A 17671-nucleotide genomic window follows, 5' to 3' on the forward strand; every position below is an offset into this window, starting at 1 on the left:
TCTTTGACGACCAGCAGGACCAGCAGGAGTTTGCTAACCAAGGCAAGTATAGCATGGGATCTACCTTGATGTCCTATTCACCATTTATTAATTACTCATTTGCATGTGTCTAATTGTGATACCCGTAAGGACATCCTAGTGATTGATTATCCTGTTTCCTTGTCTCCTATGGGTTATATGCATATGGGTAGTTTGCTAGCGCTCAATGTAACTATACATGATCTACATAATGAGTAATGGTTCTACGGAACGAAAAGGTAAAATTGGCGTTTAAACAACTAAAAATGCATAACCGCAGTAAACCAGAGTCAACCTTTTTGTGCTTTCATAACCCCATGTTATCTTGTTAAGTACGGGAAGTACTTACGCTTGTTTACTTTCAATATTTGAATAAAAATCCCGGATGGGTAACAGATGTCAACGAGTATGAGGATTTTCCTGAGGACTATTAGGCTTGTGGTCAACCGGTTGACCGTCCCTGTGTTGGAACTTCTACGAGAGAGTTATCTTTTTATTTTACGATGTGTTGTGTAAGACTATGTTATGGTATTAATTGTGATGTAAGACACACTGTGATGATACTTTTGTATTTTGTCAACTTGTGTGTATGACTGATCCCTGGGCACACATGAGTTTAGTGCATTCAATTTTATCCTTAAAATTGGGTGTTACAAAGGCGTAGTGGTAGTGAAGCAACATATGAGTACTAAAGATGTATTTCGATCCCCAATGGCTGCAAGCACTCGTATTTCATATGACAATTCCACTGTACTTGTTACATGGTTTGCCACCATGGGAGCTGGTGTTTTTGCTCTTTTTTTTTACCCAATTTGCAAATTCTAGAAATGTAATTTGCACTAGCGGTTTGGGTGATTCTCAAGTGACGCTGGTACAAGCGTATTAGCGGTGGTCTAATTAGCCTAAGTACTTCACAAAGCACCTACGCTAATCACTTAATATTTTTGTAAGCACTTTTGGTGGCTAGAGCATAAACGAATGAGCCTCAACTCTCCACACACTTCCCTCAGCCGACCGAGCAATAGTGTATATATAGCTTCGCTAAAAAAAGTTAGGGTATATATAGCCCCAACATCCAAAACTAGTCATTACTCGCCATTACACATTCTTTTGTGAGCATCGGATTGTTTCTATGCCTGCCATCAGAACAATATGATGGTGCTACTTTGACTAGCCATTTGAAACTAGGTGTTATGCACTTTTCTGTGAGCATCGGATTGTCTCTATGGCCATCGGAATATAAGCATCGGAGTATAAGTTATCCTATTTTCCCCATTTTGCCTTGTGAGCATCAGATTGTTCTTATGACCATTGGATAAGCATCGGACTATAAGGTACCCTGCTTTTAGTCCGACAAACTTTCATATATTAGATATAACTTTTAGCTCCGAACTTTAATTTTGATGATCTTGGACTTTTTGAGAAGCTAATGAAAAGCTCCCCAACTTTGAACAGATATCATATCAATTTGAGCAGATCCAAAATCATGACATAAGTCCAATTCATCCATCTTTGTCTCGGCTTTAGTGGCTTTAATTTTTTTGTGTCTTTTCTTCTGGCCTTCTATTTCTTGGTGTCTTAGACTTCTAGCATATATTGTAGGTCTTAACCATACCTTCTAATGTCTTGCTTGAGATGTTGACCATCCGGATCATCACTTTGCCTAAGTCTAAGTCCACCTTGCATCCATCTGAACTATACATTGTATACTAGCAAACATCATTAGTCCAAATTAAATGGTCACGTTGATCATCAAACACCAAAATTCAAACATAATGGCCCATAAGGTCCATTTTCCTTACATGTATCATCTTAATGTATTTACCTTAGATCAATATAGGTTCCTTCATTAAAAGCAAAATTTCAATAAGGGGCGTTTGGATCCCTTCATTTTGGAGGAATTGAAATCTACTTAATGGATTATACTATTTGGCTTGGAATTTAAGATTCCACATCTTTTCTAAGTTCATATATAAACTTATCTCAAATTCATAGGGTGAAAGATGGAAATTGATTCTATAGATCATCATGCTATGTTTCTACTCTCCAACTTATAGCACGTTCTTTCAACTCGCTTCTCTATAGTAGAAATGCAACATATAAGCATCTCTCTTACATAGCTAACAATACTATACAAATATATTCCACATACAACCATATTAACTTAATTAATATGGGCCTAAATTATAATTTTTTAGAATGAATTCAATTCCAAGGATCCAAATGGGGCCTAATTGTCTTTACTTGCAACCAGTGTTTGAGCATTCAAGCAAAAGCTTAACTAGTTGGCTTTTACCCTTTAATAACCCAAAAAAAGTTGTACAAATAGACCTCTCTAAAAGATTCAAGTCAATTTGCAATTGCCTCCTAACAATAAAAAAAATTATGCACAAATAGACCTATCATATTATGAAACACCTATCATATACATTCTACATAAGAAAAATCATTTCTATTTGCTAAGACTATGAGAACGGGCAATCAGGTAGAAGCACTGCCAGATGCCTCTACTGGCTTTGAGAAAATCCTCTGGCCTGGCGACAATAATGCCTGAGGATCATATCTAGCCTTTAGCTCAGCAATTTTGCTCCATTTTGCCCCAAAATGTTGTTGCCACCCGTCTTGAGATGTGTAGTGTGGCAGGTACTGTTTGCATCCTATGCCTTCCTGATCACAGAAATTTAAGCTTGATAAAATCAAATTGAAACTCAGTTCCACTTGAAAATTGTGTATCGTCGCAGGCTCGCAGCAATCTACAAAAAAAGTGACCGTAGCAATCAACTGACAGTAGATTTTGTCAACACAACAGTAGCCTAACAACCAATGATGGCATGTCAAGTTTCTACTTTATGAATGCTTTGCAATGCATATGATGGCATGTCAAGTTTTAGTGCTAGGTCAAAACACCAGAGGTGTTACATTGATCATGACCTAAACCACACCGGGCACAACCATCACATGGTCTTGCAACCTAAGGCCTAGCACCTTGAGGCATTGCACCTCTAAGCCTAGCACTACGCCTCTGAACGGGTGGCACATGTACGCCATGGGGTAGGCGGTACATGTTTCGGTTGTTCAACTCGTACTCTCACCGCTCATCTCTCTTACTCCTAAAGCAAAACTCAACAAGATGACCATCCCTATGGTAGTAGTCACAATGATACCCCACCTCTCTCTTGGGTGGTTGTTGGCTCACTCTCTTGTGGGTATGGTTCACTCTTGGTGGCTTTTTGGTTTTAGGAATGGGATCCTCAGAGATGTTTGGTAGAGTATCAAGTGGGTTCTTGAGATGCTTAGGTTTTGGAACCCAAACTTGTTTCAGGAGTGGAGCTTTTGGAGGTTCTTCAAACACTCCATCTTTGGTGGTAGGCAAAGTAGGCTCAGGTGGAGTGATCTTGATCAATTTGGGAGTAGTGGTAGGTTTCTCACTTGGTTTTAATCCACTATATTCTCTAACCTTGCCATAGAGATTTTCACCCTTCCCACCTACAGCAAAGCCTACACCTGATGCACTAGTTCCCTGCCTGAACTGGCTCATCATCATGTCCAACTATGGCTCACTGCAGGACACCCAACTCAAGATGGACCGAAGGTTTGTGTTGTCTTCCTAGGTTCTCATCTTGTCATGCCTACAGGACTCAAGCTCTAGCTTCAAACCCTCATAGCATGCACACCGAGTAGCAGTGCTATCTAAACTGGCCTTCTCAAGCAAAGAGATCCTAGCCACCTTCTCTGCCAGCTCAGATTGCAAGCCTAAGCAGGACTTGCACGCACCCAATAAGCCAGACCTAGACTTCAACTCATCATTCTCATCAAGCAAAGCAACATACTTTGATTGCAAATCGGTAAGGTTGGACATGTGAATAGCACACTCATCATACTTAACCTCATCAGACACTACTATAGCGAGCTTCTTAGCTTCCTCAAGCTCCTTCAGCGTAATTTCTAGCTTCTCCTTAAACTCTTTCCTCTCATGGGCAGCACGCTTCAGTAGCTTATCTTGGCTAAACAAGGTGTTGTTCATGGTTTCAAGCTTAGCAACAAGATAGTTGATGGAAGGTGTTACCTCAGTAGTGTCGTCATTGATGGGAACACGTCCTTGCTAGCCTTCACCTCATCATTGACCGCCATGGTGCAAAACCCTTCGTGGGTGGAACTGGTGATGAAACAGAGCCTGGTCAGCTTGTCCTCGTGCTTCCTCTCGGACTCATCGTCGCTCGAGGGGGAAGAAGAGTGGTCATCGTTGGTGTCGTTGTTGAGGTCACTAAGGGAGGCAAGGAAGGAACGCTCCTAGGCCTTGTCCTTCTTGAGCGCCTCCATGTCGAATCCTCCCTTCGACTTGTGCTTGCCGGAGGTGCACTCGCGCTTGTCCTTGCGCTTACTGGAGTCATACTTGTTGGAGGAGTGCTTGTTCTTCTTGGAGCAGTGGGCGACAAAGTGGTTGGGGTCTCCATAGACATAGCATCCTTCCTTCGGACCACCAACACATTGGTGATTCAAGAGGTTGTTGTGAAACCACGAGAACTGGCTGATGACCAGTGGCAGCTCGTCGTCCCCAAGGGCCTCCAACTGCTCCTCTATGACAAACACCAAAGAAGACAAGGCAAACAACATCTATGAAGGGTTAGCTGAGGAACTTGAGCTATTACCTGAGACCAAAGCCATTGTCGATCCAGAGGGGTTCTTGATCTTGGCTTGGGTCTGGTAATCAATCTTGGTGGACTTGAACTTTCTAAAAAGCTCATCCACGGTGAGGGTGTCGTAGTTCGTGGACTCAATGATAGTGGACACCTTCACATGCCAAACCTTCTGATCTAGGGCATATAGTAACTTGAGTGCCCTCTCATGATCATCATAAGGTAGCTGCGGCTTGTTTGCCTACATCTTGTTCACAATCATCGGAAAGCGAGAGAACATGGCATCGATAGACTCTCCATCCAACTAAGAGAAGTTCTCATCCTCTCGCTTGTATGTCTCAAAGAGTCTGGTTTTGACCTGTTAAGTTCACTCATGATAGATCTGAAGCCTCACCCAGATCTCTCGAGCAATCATGCAATCAGAGACTCTCTCAAACTCAGAAAGCAAAAGACTAAAAAACAGAACACTGCGAGCCTTGTTATTTGTGTTGTGTTGATCAATTTGATCCTGAGTGTTGTGAGCATCAAGCACAACGTAATTAGCATTCTAACAAATCTCCCAAACTTTCCAATCAATTCCCTGAAGATGCATCGACATGCAAATCTTCCAATAGGGGTAGTTTGTTCCATCGAAGAACGGTGGTTTGCTGGAACCACGCTCCATGTCGCCTTCGTGGATCATGGATCAATTAAGGTGGAATGATCCATAACTAGCTTCGATACCAATTGAAGGACCGAAAATGGCGACCAGAGGGGGGTGAATAGGAGCCTCAAATTTCTTTTGAAACTTTAAGCCGGTGTCCCAAAATCATGATCCAAGAGCAAAGGCACTAGAGAATAGTATGATCACAAGCCAACGGGTGGCTAGGTACCTTTGGCGATGACCAAGAGGTACAGAGAATCAACCAAGAATAGACAGAAAACAGCACAATCTGCATAGGTCTGGACAGTCTGCCGTAGGGAGCCCGGACTTTCCACGAGTCAGGTCCCAGACTGTCTGGGGTTGAGGGCCGGACTGTTCGGAGTTCAACTCCCAAAAACTGAACGATGAGAAATAGTTCTGACCTGGGTAGAAAGAAGAACGACGGACTATCCGCGGTTGAATCCTGAACTGTCCGCAAGTCAAACACCAGAAAACGAACATGCTAAAACAGTTCTAGACATGCTTCAGCAGCAGCCCCGGACTGTCCGCGGGTAGGCCTAGACTGTCCAACATTCAGAGCAGCAAAACACAACCAAAAGAAGACCTTTTGATCACGATGTGAACAGTAATGGTGGACTGTCTGGGGTCAGGGACGGACTGTCCGCAAGTCGTGAAATCAGCACGAACAGAGTCGCCCAAAAAATGCCCGAAGCAAGGAAAATCTTGATTTGCGAACAATTCAAAACTAATTGCCACCAAATTTTAACCACATGGTCACAAGGCAATAGGTGAGCTACCTCTAGGAGATCATCGCCCAATTTGAAGCCAATCAATGGGAAATTGGATGAACACGAAAAACACCGGTTTTCCAACTCTAGAGCTTGATTCGTCTCGATCTATGAACTCATGAGGAATTAGATGAAATCCCTTGGTGGAAAGGCTCAACTCATGTCCTAGCTCATCTTAGTGCAAAAGGAACTAATCAAAACAGTCTCAAAATGATGAATCGAACCACACAAGAGAAGAGGGAAAGGAAGAACGCGAAGAACACAAACGTGATTCACAAGAACAACTCACAAATCGAATCCCAAAAGACACGAGGAGGTTAGGGCCTCCATTCCTGCAGCAATCTTTGGTTCTTACACAAATTATCCAATTTATGGACCTCTCTCACAAGAAAACCTAAGGGGAGGGGAAAACCTAGAGAAGGATGAAGCAAAATGAAAGAGGTGAGGGAGATGGAAGCTCCCTCATCCTATTTAACAGGGCTATTACACAATCCTAGTTTTGCCCTTAGATATTTTTGAGTCGAACCACTTAACCTGAGGGCACTATGGTCCAACCCTAGGTAATCTTCATCCGACGGCCACCGCGCCCTTCATGAGATAGCTTCGCCTCAACGCGAACTCCTCGATGCCACCACGTGCCGTCCGTTCCTCCTCAGAACCTCCGCCCGGGTTTTGAGGCCTAAACCCGTGAAACTGGCCACCGATGTTTTTGAGGCCCAAACCACCAAACCACCCGTGAGTAGCGTACTCCATATGCGTCCCCTGCCACTCGACACGTGTCACCGTTATCCTCAACCAGCCATCCGCCAAGTCCTTCTGAGCCCCGCTCAACTCGCACGTCCACCGTCTTGACTCGGTCAACATGGTCCCTCCCATGTACACTTGCGCTTGTCGATGTCCTAGATGTCAGCCACTGCGGCTGGTCACCCGGCCTCTTGGTCCCTCAGTCCAAGCCTCATGTCTGTCCTTCACCACTCCCGGTCTATTGGCATGGCACGGCACGTCCCTACTTGACCTTCACCTCGCCGTCGACCACCTGAAAGCTCTAGTTTGGTTTTGGTTAATTGATGAAACCCTAAGTGCTAACCTAGTTTATCAAAGTGATTATGAGATAGGTAGCACTACTCCAAGTGATGAAGCAATGACGAAGATCATGACAATGGTGATAGCATGGTGATGATCAAATGCTTGAACTTGGAAAAGAAGAAAGAGAAAAACAAAAGGCTCAAGGCAAAGGTATAAAATGTAGGAGCCATTTTGTTTTAGTGATCAAGACACTTAGTGAGTGTGATCACATTTAGGATAGATAGCCGTACTATTAAGAGGAGTGAAACTCGTATCGGAATGCGGTTATCAAAGTGCCACTAGATGCTCTAACTCATTGCATATGCATTTAGTATCTAGTGGAGTGCTAACACCCTTGAAAATATTTGTGAAAAAAGGCTAACACATGTGCGCAAGGTGTTCGGCACTTTTGGAAAAATGAAATGTCTATTTTCTATTGCGCCGGATGCAAAATTCTTGGTGGTTGGCACATTTGAGCAAGGGTGAAGAAGTTAGAGTTGAAATGGAGTTGGTCGAAATGATGCTGGCGTCGGTCTACTGACCGGACGCTGGGTCACTCAGCGACCGGACGCTGAAAGGCTGCGTCCGGTCGAGCTGTCAGACGGCACAGTCGCTGGGGTTGAGCACCGGATGCTGGTCTGCGTCCGGTCAATGTGGACCGGACGCGTCCGGTCGAAAAAACATGCCTCGGGGAGCTTACTGGAAACGACCGGACGCTGGGGCTTCAGCGTCCGGTCAGTTTTATCGGACGTGTCCGGTCATGCTCGGGAGCTTACTGTAAACGACCGGACGCAGGGGCTTCAGCGTCCGGTCAGTTCGAAGGAGCAACGTCCGGTCGAGGCTGATGACCGTTGAGTCTGGACACGTGGCTGACATTGAGCGACCGGACGCTGAGAGCCAGCGTCCGGTCAGTCTGACCGGAGCGTCCGGTCAGAACGCGTTTTGCCCAGTGAAGGGGTATAACGGCTCTATTTGATGGGGGCTCTATTTATAGCCCCATGGCCGGCTCAAGGGATAACCCTTGCACATTTTCATTGACATAGCAACCTTGTGAGCTTAGCCAAAGCCCTCCCACTCATCTCCATCATTGATCCATCATCATTGTGAGATTGGGAGAGAATCCAAGTGCATTGCTTGAGTGATTGCATCTAGTGGCACTTGGTATTCGTGTTGCGCTGCGGATTTCGCTTGTTTCTCTTGGTGGTTGCCACCACCTAGACGGTTGGAGCAGTGGTGGAGGATCGGCACGAGTTGGTGATTGTTCGTGGCCGTCTCCGGTGATTGTAAGGGGAGTTGTACCTTCCCCGGCGGAGTGCCGAAAGGTAACTCTAGTAAATTGCTCGTGTCATTGAGTTACCTCACTTGTGGGTCGGTTCTTGCGGTGTCCTATCGTGTGGACGAGGTTTGTGAAACACCTCTTAGCCGCCGAACCACCAAGTGTTGGTCGACACAACAGGGACTAGCGTGTTGGCAAGCACGTGAACCTCGGGAGAAAAATCGGTTGTCTCTTGTCATTTGCATTCTCCCGGTGATTGGCTTGATCTTCATCTTGTGATTGGTTCATCCCCTACACGGTGGTATAATCACCCTACTTACTTATTTACATTCTTGCAAACTAGTTGATACAAGCTCTTTAGTGTAATTAGAATTGAGAGCTTGCTTTATTATTTACATTCATCTAGTTGAGCTCTTTGGAGTAGCAAGTTTGTGTGCCTAAGTAATCATTGCAACTAGAATTGTTGGATAGGTGGCTTGCAACCCTTGTAGAGCTAGAGCAAGTTTGCATTACGCTATTTGTCATACTAATCAAATTGCTCTAGTTAATTTGTAGATTTTGAAATAGGCTATTCACCCCCCCTCTAGCCATATTAGGACCTTTCACCACCGCCTCCGAGCTCCACACCTACACACCACAAACCAAGAGACATGTCACACAACCCAACCCACACCATGGTTAGCTCACAAACTCAACCTAGGTCGTGGATCACGTTGACAATCACTCATCATAAAATGAACTATAAGGGCATATATCAACCTTGTGTTCGCAACATATCTAGATATCCAACTAGTCTATTCGAGAAAGTCAATAGCGTGTGTAATGGGTCTCGCAAAAAAAAGCAACGGAGCCATAAGTGTCGCCAGGGGTACTGTTAGTGGAAATCATGTATATATGGAATTCTGGTGGTGCATGTAGTGTGCTTTGTATAGTTGTTGTTCCTATTTAGGTCTTGTTTAAATCCAGGGCATAAAGTTTTAGGGTGTCACATCGGGTGTCACATAGGGGTGTTGGGATACTAATAAAAAAATAAATTACAGAATCCGTCAGTAATCCAGGAGATGAATTTATTAAGCCTAATTAATCCGTCATTAGCACATGTGTACTATAGCACCACATTATCAAATCATGAACTAATTAGGCTTAAAATATTTGTCTCGTAAATTAGTCACAATCTGTGTAATTAGTTATTTTTTAGTTTATATTTAATACTCCATGTATGTGTCCAAACATTCGATGGGATATGGAGTAAACTTTAGGGGGGAAACTAAACAAGGCCTCACTGTATGTTACCGTTAGTATGATAAATTTATACTAACTGAATAATGTAATAATGAAACACCATTAGTTAAGGACAAGGATGACTATGAGTGCATAATCAAACTACAATGCCTAGCTAAATGCATCTGCTATTCAAACCGGTATTCCCGTTCGCAGGTTTCCTGTAACTATGATCTAAAAGAGATAAGGAACGAAAAATGTTCAAGTCACTCTGCAATATACTAACTTCTCTAGCAACTGAAAAAAACATTATTATGTGCAGATGGGGCTCGATCTATATAACTATAAAACACCTATCGTATACATTATTCTACGTGCAACCATCTTCCGACCCCTTTACACTTGAGGAGTTCAGAAAAAAAAAAAAAACACTACGCTACACATGCGCGACGCCGAGTGCGTCTCCTTGGGAGGGGAAAATCTTTTGACCTAGTGACAATATTGCGTGGGGGTCATACTTGTCCTTCAGCTCGGCAATTCTGCCCCACTTGCCCCCAAATAAGTGCTGTTGCCATTCGTCTTGAGACGCTGCTTGCACTCTATGCTGGCCTCATGGCAAAAATCTAGCACCGCTTTGTTGCCCCGTTCTACACCTGTTCGTTTGGGTTATAAGCCATATTTTTTCAGTCAACGAATGAATAGTATTTTTTCTCACAACAAATCAGTCAACAGTACTTTCATGTATGACTTACGAGCCAAGCGAACAGGGCACTAGTCGTTGCACGTCATCTGGGGACAACGCCGACCAAAGCAAACTCACCACAATGAACACCTGGTCATCTGCAGCTGTGGGGTCACCGCCGTCACCGGCCATGGATACATGAGGATTATTTCCCCAGCCGGGTTGGCGTCCCTGAGGAGACCCTTGAATACACAGGTGTCGAAGTCAAGGATGCGAGACCGTGGGATGACTGGAGCACCCTCCCCTCGTCTCGCACACGGTCAAGGAACTGTACATATGTCACGTCCTTCGTGAACACAAGGGCCGGCTCGAAGTTTAGTTGCTGCATCGAGAAGCCTCCATTTTCTGCCATGAACGAAAGCAAAAGAAGAATTAACATTCTTCTTCTTTTTCCTCATCATCCTCACAGTATAACTGAATTTGGTTCTTCCCTTACCTGATCTATAGGAGATGAGACAGTATCTTCGTCGTAGTAGTACATGGCACCTTCGATGTAGTAGATTGCGGTGGATCCGGTCCTTAAGACGAGCCTATCGAGATCATTTGCAGAGAAGAACGGTGTGGACTTGAGACCTTCGACCAAGGATCGGTTTAGTTGGACTTGGCCTTCAACATAGTCGAACGCCCCGCTAACCCGATTTTTGATATGAGAAGCTCCTGGTCCTTTGTGATTTTGTGAACCTTGCCACATCCGAGTAGACGAACCAGACCCAACGCACCCGCTTTGGGGCTGGCTCAAGCCGGATCCGAGCTCGGGTTATGACCCCGAACTGGACCAATCCGCCTAGGGCCGCGAAGAACAAGTCCGAGTTCTTGTCCCGGGAGCATGTCACCAGCTCACCAGCTCCTGCAAAGGCAAAACCGATGATAGATATATCGCTCCTGATTAGCTACTTAATTGGTCATTTGCAGTAAGTATATATGTATCATTGCTACGCAGAGTTGAGACGCTAATTGAAACAGTACCTGTGACAGCGTCAAGTTCATGCACGTTGGCGATCTGCGGGCCGTGCCGGAACGCCTGCCCGCTGATGCCCGCGTTGGAGAGCGTGCCGCCGACGGTGAGCCAGAGGTAGTCCGTCCACACGCGTGGCGTGAGCCCGTGACACAGCGTCGAGTGGAGCCCGTCGATCCAGAGCTGCTCGCCACCGACGTCCACGTACGGCTCCGCGCCGGCCGCGGACACGTTGATTCGGGGGGCGCGGTGACCGCGCCCCAGCGAGCTCATGTCCACGACGACGCCGCCCGGGGCGAGCGCCTGGCCGCGCCAGCTGTATCCCTGCCCGCGCGGCGCCACCGGGAACGGCGTAGCCGAGGAGGCGGAGAACCGGATGAGACCGGCGATGTCCTCATTCCTCAGGCGTGGCCGGACGGAACACGGCCTCCGGCGCGCCCTTGACCATGCGGCCGAAGTCTGTCGATGCCTTCGCCGTCGAGTTGCTGTCTGTGCGGATCCTCGACGCTATGCTCAGGCCGAAAAGATAGTGAGGGAGGCCACCGGAAGGCAATGGCCGGAGCTCACCGGCAACGACGGAGAGGACGCTGCTGAGGATGGCCATGGCCTAATCTGAAAAATTTCAAAGCATGTACAATCTATAGTCCCATATTGCTAATTCAAGGAGATGTTGTCTTACTTAAATATGTGAGTCTCCCCTCTATGCAAAATAGGTGAAAATGAGAGAGAAGGAGACTGTTGCTACACGTACGCGTAGCTCGTGTGCATTTTTCGTGTGAAAAATCGCGTGACTTGTGACTTCTACGTGTACAGCAGGCTATTATTTGTGCAGTTTCTATTTTTTATGCTAAGCGTAATGGCGCTTCAATGTGATTGAAACTGCCCTTTTAAACAATAATAAGGTGTGTCAGTTTCTGCTATTTGATTGCAGCATTTTCTGTCATTAAATTGGACAGTTTTTACTGCTTGATGAGAGGAATTGATGCACTACGAAGGCCTATAAGACCAGGAGACGTCCTAGTTGAAGGGTACGCATTCACACGCTCACCTTCCCACTCGCTGTGCTGAGCTTCTCGCTGCTGCGCCTCGTCGACCTTTGAGTTCGGCGTGCACCGGACTTGAAGAGAGCGAGATCTCCGAAACCACTGTCACGAGACTCCTGCACGGGGCGACAATTAGGTTTTTGGGCAGCGTCTACACGCGACCGCGTGGTGATCTGCAACATCTACTTCAACACGTTCGACTACGTTCTGCGCGGGATCATTGAGTAATTTCCTTGCGCAATTCTGTTTTAGTCAGTATGTTGCCTGTTTACTTGTGTTATATGCTTGCATCATTTTTTATCTATGAGTTTTTCCTTCCAACAAAATCTGAAATATATTTTAGGCACATATTTCCAACAGGCCAGAGCCAGGAAACAAGTTTTTGCCATGCTTCTCTTGCTGCAACACTGCGCTTGACTTGAGGCGATGAAACCAGAAATGGAGAGATTGTTTGTGTTTTCTTGAGGTCAACATTCAGCCTTGAAAACGTTGACAAATGGAAGTACATCAGAGCTTTGGGGGGTTTTAATATATATTTTGGAACTGATTGACTTTTTGTGAAAAAAGAAAGAGGAATGCACCTGAAGCATGACTGGGGAAAAGTTACGTTAACAAGGTTCCATCTGCTGGTTTTGAGCTTTTGACTCCTATATAATGATTATTGGTCAGAGCCATTTCTTCCTATCATCGCCTTGGTTTCTGAGTACCATGCATCTTCAGAGAATAATAAAATCAATATTTCTTCTGCCTTGCTGGCTGAAAATTACATAAGCTATATCTATATAACATAGTGGCCAAACAGTAAGCCTCCGGTTAGTCTAACTCAAGTAAATGTGTTTCGTCAGTTTAATCACCTCGTGTTTCATTTAAAAATTGTTTAATCACCTCGTGCTATACAAAATTAAGCTTGATAAAAAAACAATATTTTGTCAGTTTAATCACCCGTGCTATACAAAATTAAGCTTGATAAAATCAAATTTGAAGATCAGATTGCAAGTAGTGTCGCAGCAATCTGGCAAAAAAAAAAAAATGTGAGTAGGAGAGTTTGACGAGATTTTGTCAAGACGACAACAGCCCTTAGTAACAACCAATGATGCCAGTAGGTAAACTGGAAATTGACTCTCGGTTTTCTATCGAAGCATATGCAGACTTTGAACTATTCAAGATGCTATCTCCATTGACATTGGGGTTTGTTCATTTCCGGTAGGAATAAATAACTGAGTGACAGGAACGTAAGCGCTTTTTTGTTATTGAACTCAGATACTCAATGATGATATTATAACTGTGAGTTGATGTGCGCTCAGATGAGAAATTTAAACTCGATGTCAAGATGTTGGTGCGGGCCTTCAAGATTGGTTGTTTTATATTTCATAATCTTGTTACCTTTGAGGGTTGAGATGCAGATCTGCATCCTTCGACCCTTAGGTAGCAAAATTATGGAATACAAAACACCTCACTGAGAGGTGCTTGTTCTTTAAGATTGTGTGTTTTAGATTTCATCTTAGATCTCTCATGGTCAAAAAGCACATATACATCCCTTGACCGTGAGGGTTGCAAGATGGAAGGTAGAGCACCTGTTATGACCGGCATCCCCTACAGCCGTCGCAGCCCAGCTAGGGGCTAGGAGGGGAGCCGGCCATCAAAGGGCTATGGCCCATATAATTGTCGCAATTATAGTATTTCTAGAGGGTTATTTTATAATTATCGCTATTAGAAAGACATATAAATATTTGTAAGACTCTATTTGGGAAATTAAGCAGAAACATATTATTGTTTCCGGCTTCCTCAGGGAGCCGGGAGAAACCCTAGCCGCCTCTACTGTTCACGTGTGAACAGTACCGCCGTTACTGTAGCTACACGGGGTTAGGGCTACAGCCGCTGCCGCCCATCCTCCACCACGGCGTCCAGCCGCCGGCAGTGAGGTTCCCAGCCTGCTCCACCTCCCTCTCACCCCTACAGACTCCGTGATCTACGCGGTAGGATCCGTAATCCTATCAACCTGGTATCAGCCTTGCCAGGTTCGATGACGACTGCTCCTCCGAGTTCCTCCGTCCCGGTGACCACTTCGCCGCTGCCCGCTGCGTCGTCGGAGTTGTCGAAGGCGTCCGCTGCCTCTGCCCTGCCCCTGACGTTGGAATCGCTGGGGGCCAAGGTTGATCTGATCGCCAACGCGGTGGTCTCCATGCAGACGGCGTGGGCCGGCCTGCTCCAGGCGCCTCCACCACTGCCGTTTCCCGCACCACCACGACCGCCCCCGCCGGTGCCCACCGCACCGATCCCCACTGCGCCACCGACATCCTACCCCTACGGCATGCCGTCGACGGGGGCTGGAGTTCTGTTCCATCTGTTGCAATGGCCGGCCTCGCCGTGACCACTGCCTGATTGGCTGCAGCCGCCCACGACGGCGTCGGCTCTGCTCTACTCGATGGCCACGTCGACAACCACATCACCCTCCACGACGATCGCGACGACAGCAGTGTCAACCCTGCCTCCCACCGGTGGTCCTCTCTTCGGGGGGGGTGGGGTGGACGGCTCGCTGTTCTTCGGGGCGCCCTCGTCTTTGGGCGGCCAGCCACAGGGGGGCTTTGACCCGGGCCTTGGTGCTACCCTCGCGGGCGCCCAGGCGGGGCCCAAATTCTACAAATTGGAGTTTCCTACGTACGACGGCTCGGCAGACCCTCTGAATTGGTTGAACCAGTGCGAGCAGTTCTTCCACGTCCAGCAGACGCTAGCATCCGCGCGCACATGGCTCGCGTCCTATCACCTTCGGGGTGCTGCCCAGACATGGTACTACGCCCTGGAGCAGGACGAGGGCATGCCCCCTTGGGAGCGCTTCCGCGAGTTATGCTCACTCCGCTTCGGGCCTCCTATTCTGGGCACACGGTTGGCAGAGCTTGCCCGCCTTTCTTTTGGTTCTTTCGTGCAGGATTACTCGGAGCGCTACAATGCCATCCTATGCCACGCCCGCAACCTCTTCGCTCGCCAAAAGGCGGAGCTGTACATGGGCGAGCTGCCGGACCAGCTCCGCAAGCAGGTTCAGCTCCGCGCACCGCCCGACCTCCAGTCTGCCATGTACTTGGCACGGGCGTTCGAGGATTGCGTACCTCCACCTACACCGCAGCCTCGCGTCGCCCGGCCGCCCCTGTGGTCGACCTAGACTCCGCAGCAGCGGACGCTGAGCGCGGGTCCTACGTCGGCGGCCGCCGCTTCTACACCGGCCCCGGCGGCGCCTACTTTTCGTCGGCTCTCTCCGGCCGAACAGCAGGAGCGCCATCGCCGGGGGCTGTGCTTCAACTGTGATGAGCCTTACGTACGTGGGCACATGTGCAAGCGCCTCTTCTACCTGGAGGTCGACGACTACATCGTGGAGCCTCCTGTGGAGGCGACCGAGGACACCCCTTCCAACGAGCTGGCCGGCCCGGAGATGGCCGCCGCTAACGCCCTTGTGCTCTCCCTCCAGGCTGTTGCAGGTATTCGGGCCGCCAACTCCATGCTGCTGCCCATTGTCATCAAGGGTGAATGCTTCCTGGCCCTCCTCGACATGGGCTCCACCCATAACTTCATGTCGGGGGAGACCATGCGCCGCCTGGGGCTCTTTCTTGCGGGTGGGGAGCGCATGCGGATCACGGTGGCCAATGGCGACCGCATGCCTTGTGAGGGCATCGCGCGCAACGTGCCCATTCGCATCTACGACGAGGCCTTCGCCATCATGTGTGTCGGCCTCAACTTGGGTGGATTTGACTTCATCATCGGCTTTGACTTCATCCGCACCTTGGGCCCCATACTATGGGACTGCGAGGCCCTCACCCTGTCGTTTTGGCGCGACGACCGCCGTGTCACCTGGCAGGGGGTGGCCGGGGCGGCTGCACCCTCTCCAGCCCCCTCGGCACAGCTGCTGGCCGCGGTTGCCTCCGACTCACGGCAGCCGCTGCTAGACGTCCTCCTCCAGCAGCACGCCGTCGTCTTCACCGAACCCACGGGCCTTCCGCCGGCGCGAGCGTATGACCACCGCATCCACTTGCTACCGGGCACCGCGCCGGTGGCGGTGCGCCCTTACCGCTATCCCCAGCTATAGAAGGACGAGCTGGAGCGGCAGTGCGCGGCCATGCTCACCCAAGGGATCATCAGGTCGACCACTTCGCCTTTCTCGGTGCCCGTCTTGCTAGTGCGCAAGGCGGACCAGTCGTGGTGCTTCTGCATTGACTACCGCGCCCTCAACGCCAAGACGTCCAAGGACAAGTTCCTGATTCCGGTGGTCGATGAGCTCCTCGATGAGCTCCATGGAGCTCGCTTTTTCACAAAGCTGGACATCCACTCTGGGTATCATCAGGTGTGGATGCACCCCGACGACATCGCCAAGATGGCGTTCCGCACTCACCACGGCCACTTCGAGTTTCTGGTGATGCCTTTCGGGCTTTCTAATGCCCCGGCCACCTTCCAGGCCCTGATGAACGATGTGCTTCGCGACTACCTCCGGAGGTTTGTGCTCGTCTTCTTCGATGATATCCTCATCTACAGCTTGTCGTGGGCCGAGCATCTGCAGCACATCAACATCGTCCTCAGCGCCCTGCGGTCGCACCATCTCCACTTGAAGCGCTCAAAGTGCTCGTTTGGGGCGCCCTCTGTGACCTATCTTGGCCATGTCATAGCTGAGGGCGGTGTAGCCATGGACGCCGACAAGGTCGCCGTGGTGGCGGCGTGGCCTCTACCTCGCTCGGCCCGAGGCCTTCGCGGCTTCTTGGGCTTGGCGGGATACTACAGGAAGTTCATCCGCGACTTCGGCATCATCGTGGCCCCGCTCACGCGTCTCTTGCGGCGAGACGCGTTCGTGTGGGACGACGACGCGACGACGGCGTTCGAGGCGCTCAAGCGCGCCTTGACGACGGGGCCCGTGCTTCAGATGCCGGATTTCGATGCGCCTTTCGTGGTCGACTGCGATGCATCGGGCGCGGGGTTCAGCGCCGTCCTCCACCAGGGCGCGGGACCCCTCGCCTACTTCAGTAGGCCATTTGCAGCTCGCCACCTCAAGCTCGCTGCCTACGAACACGAGCTCATCGGCTTGGTGCAAGCTGTGCGCCACTGGCGCCCGTATTTGTGGGGGCGCCCCTTCCTAGTTCGCACTGACCATTACAGTCTCAAATTTTTGCTTGATCAGTGTTTGTCTACCGTCCCACAGCACCAATGGATCAGCAAACTTTTTGGCTTCGACTTCACGGTGGAATACCGCCCGGGCCACCTCAACACCATGGCGGACGCTCTGTCACGCCGCGACAGTGAGGGGGC

At 48.5% G+C, this 17671-nt stretch overlaps 1 protein-coding gene and 1 pseudogene across 1 annotated transcript; one reads left to right on the forward strand and one right to left on the reverse strand.

Annotated features, from left to right (window-relative positions):
* Window positions 1-2499: 2499 nt before the first annotated feature.
* On the reverse strand, window positions 2500-11949 carry LOC136465351 (cytokinin dehydrogenase 7-like; annotated as a pseudogene).
* A 3761-nt stretch (window positions 11950-15710) lies between these two features.
* On the forward strand, window positions 15711-16463 carry LOC136465352 (uncharacterized). The gene has a single exon (XM_066464117.1). The coding sequence runs from the start codon at window positions 15711-15713 to the stop codon at window positions 16461-16463; it is 753 nt and encodes a 250-aa protein (XP_066320214.1).
* The last annotated feature ends 1208 nt before the right edge of the window (window positions 16464-17671 follow it).

Source organism: Miscanthus floridulus, chromosome 7, assembly GCF_019320115.1.
Source record: "Miscanthus floridulus cultivar M001 chromosome 7, ASM1932011v1, whole genome shotgun sequence".
In the NCBI taxonomy this organism is placed as follows: domain Eukaryota; kingdom Viridiplantae; phylum Streptophyta; class Magnoliopsida; order Poales; family Poaceae; genus Miscanthus; species Miscanthus floridulus.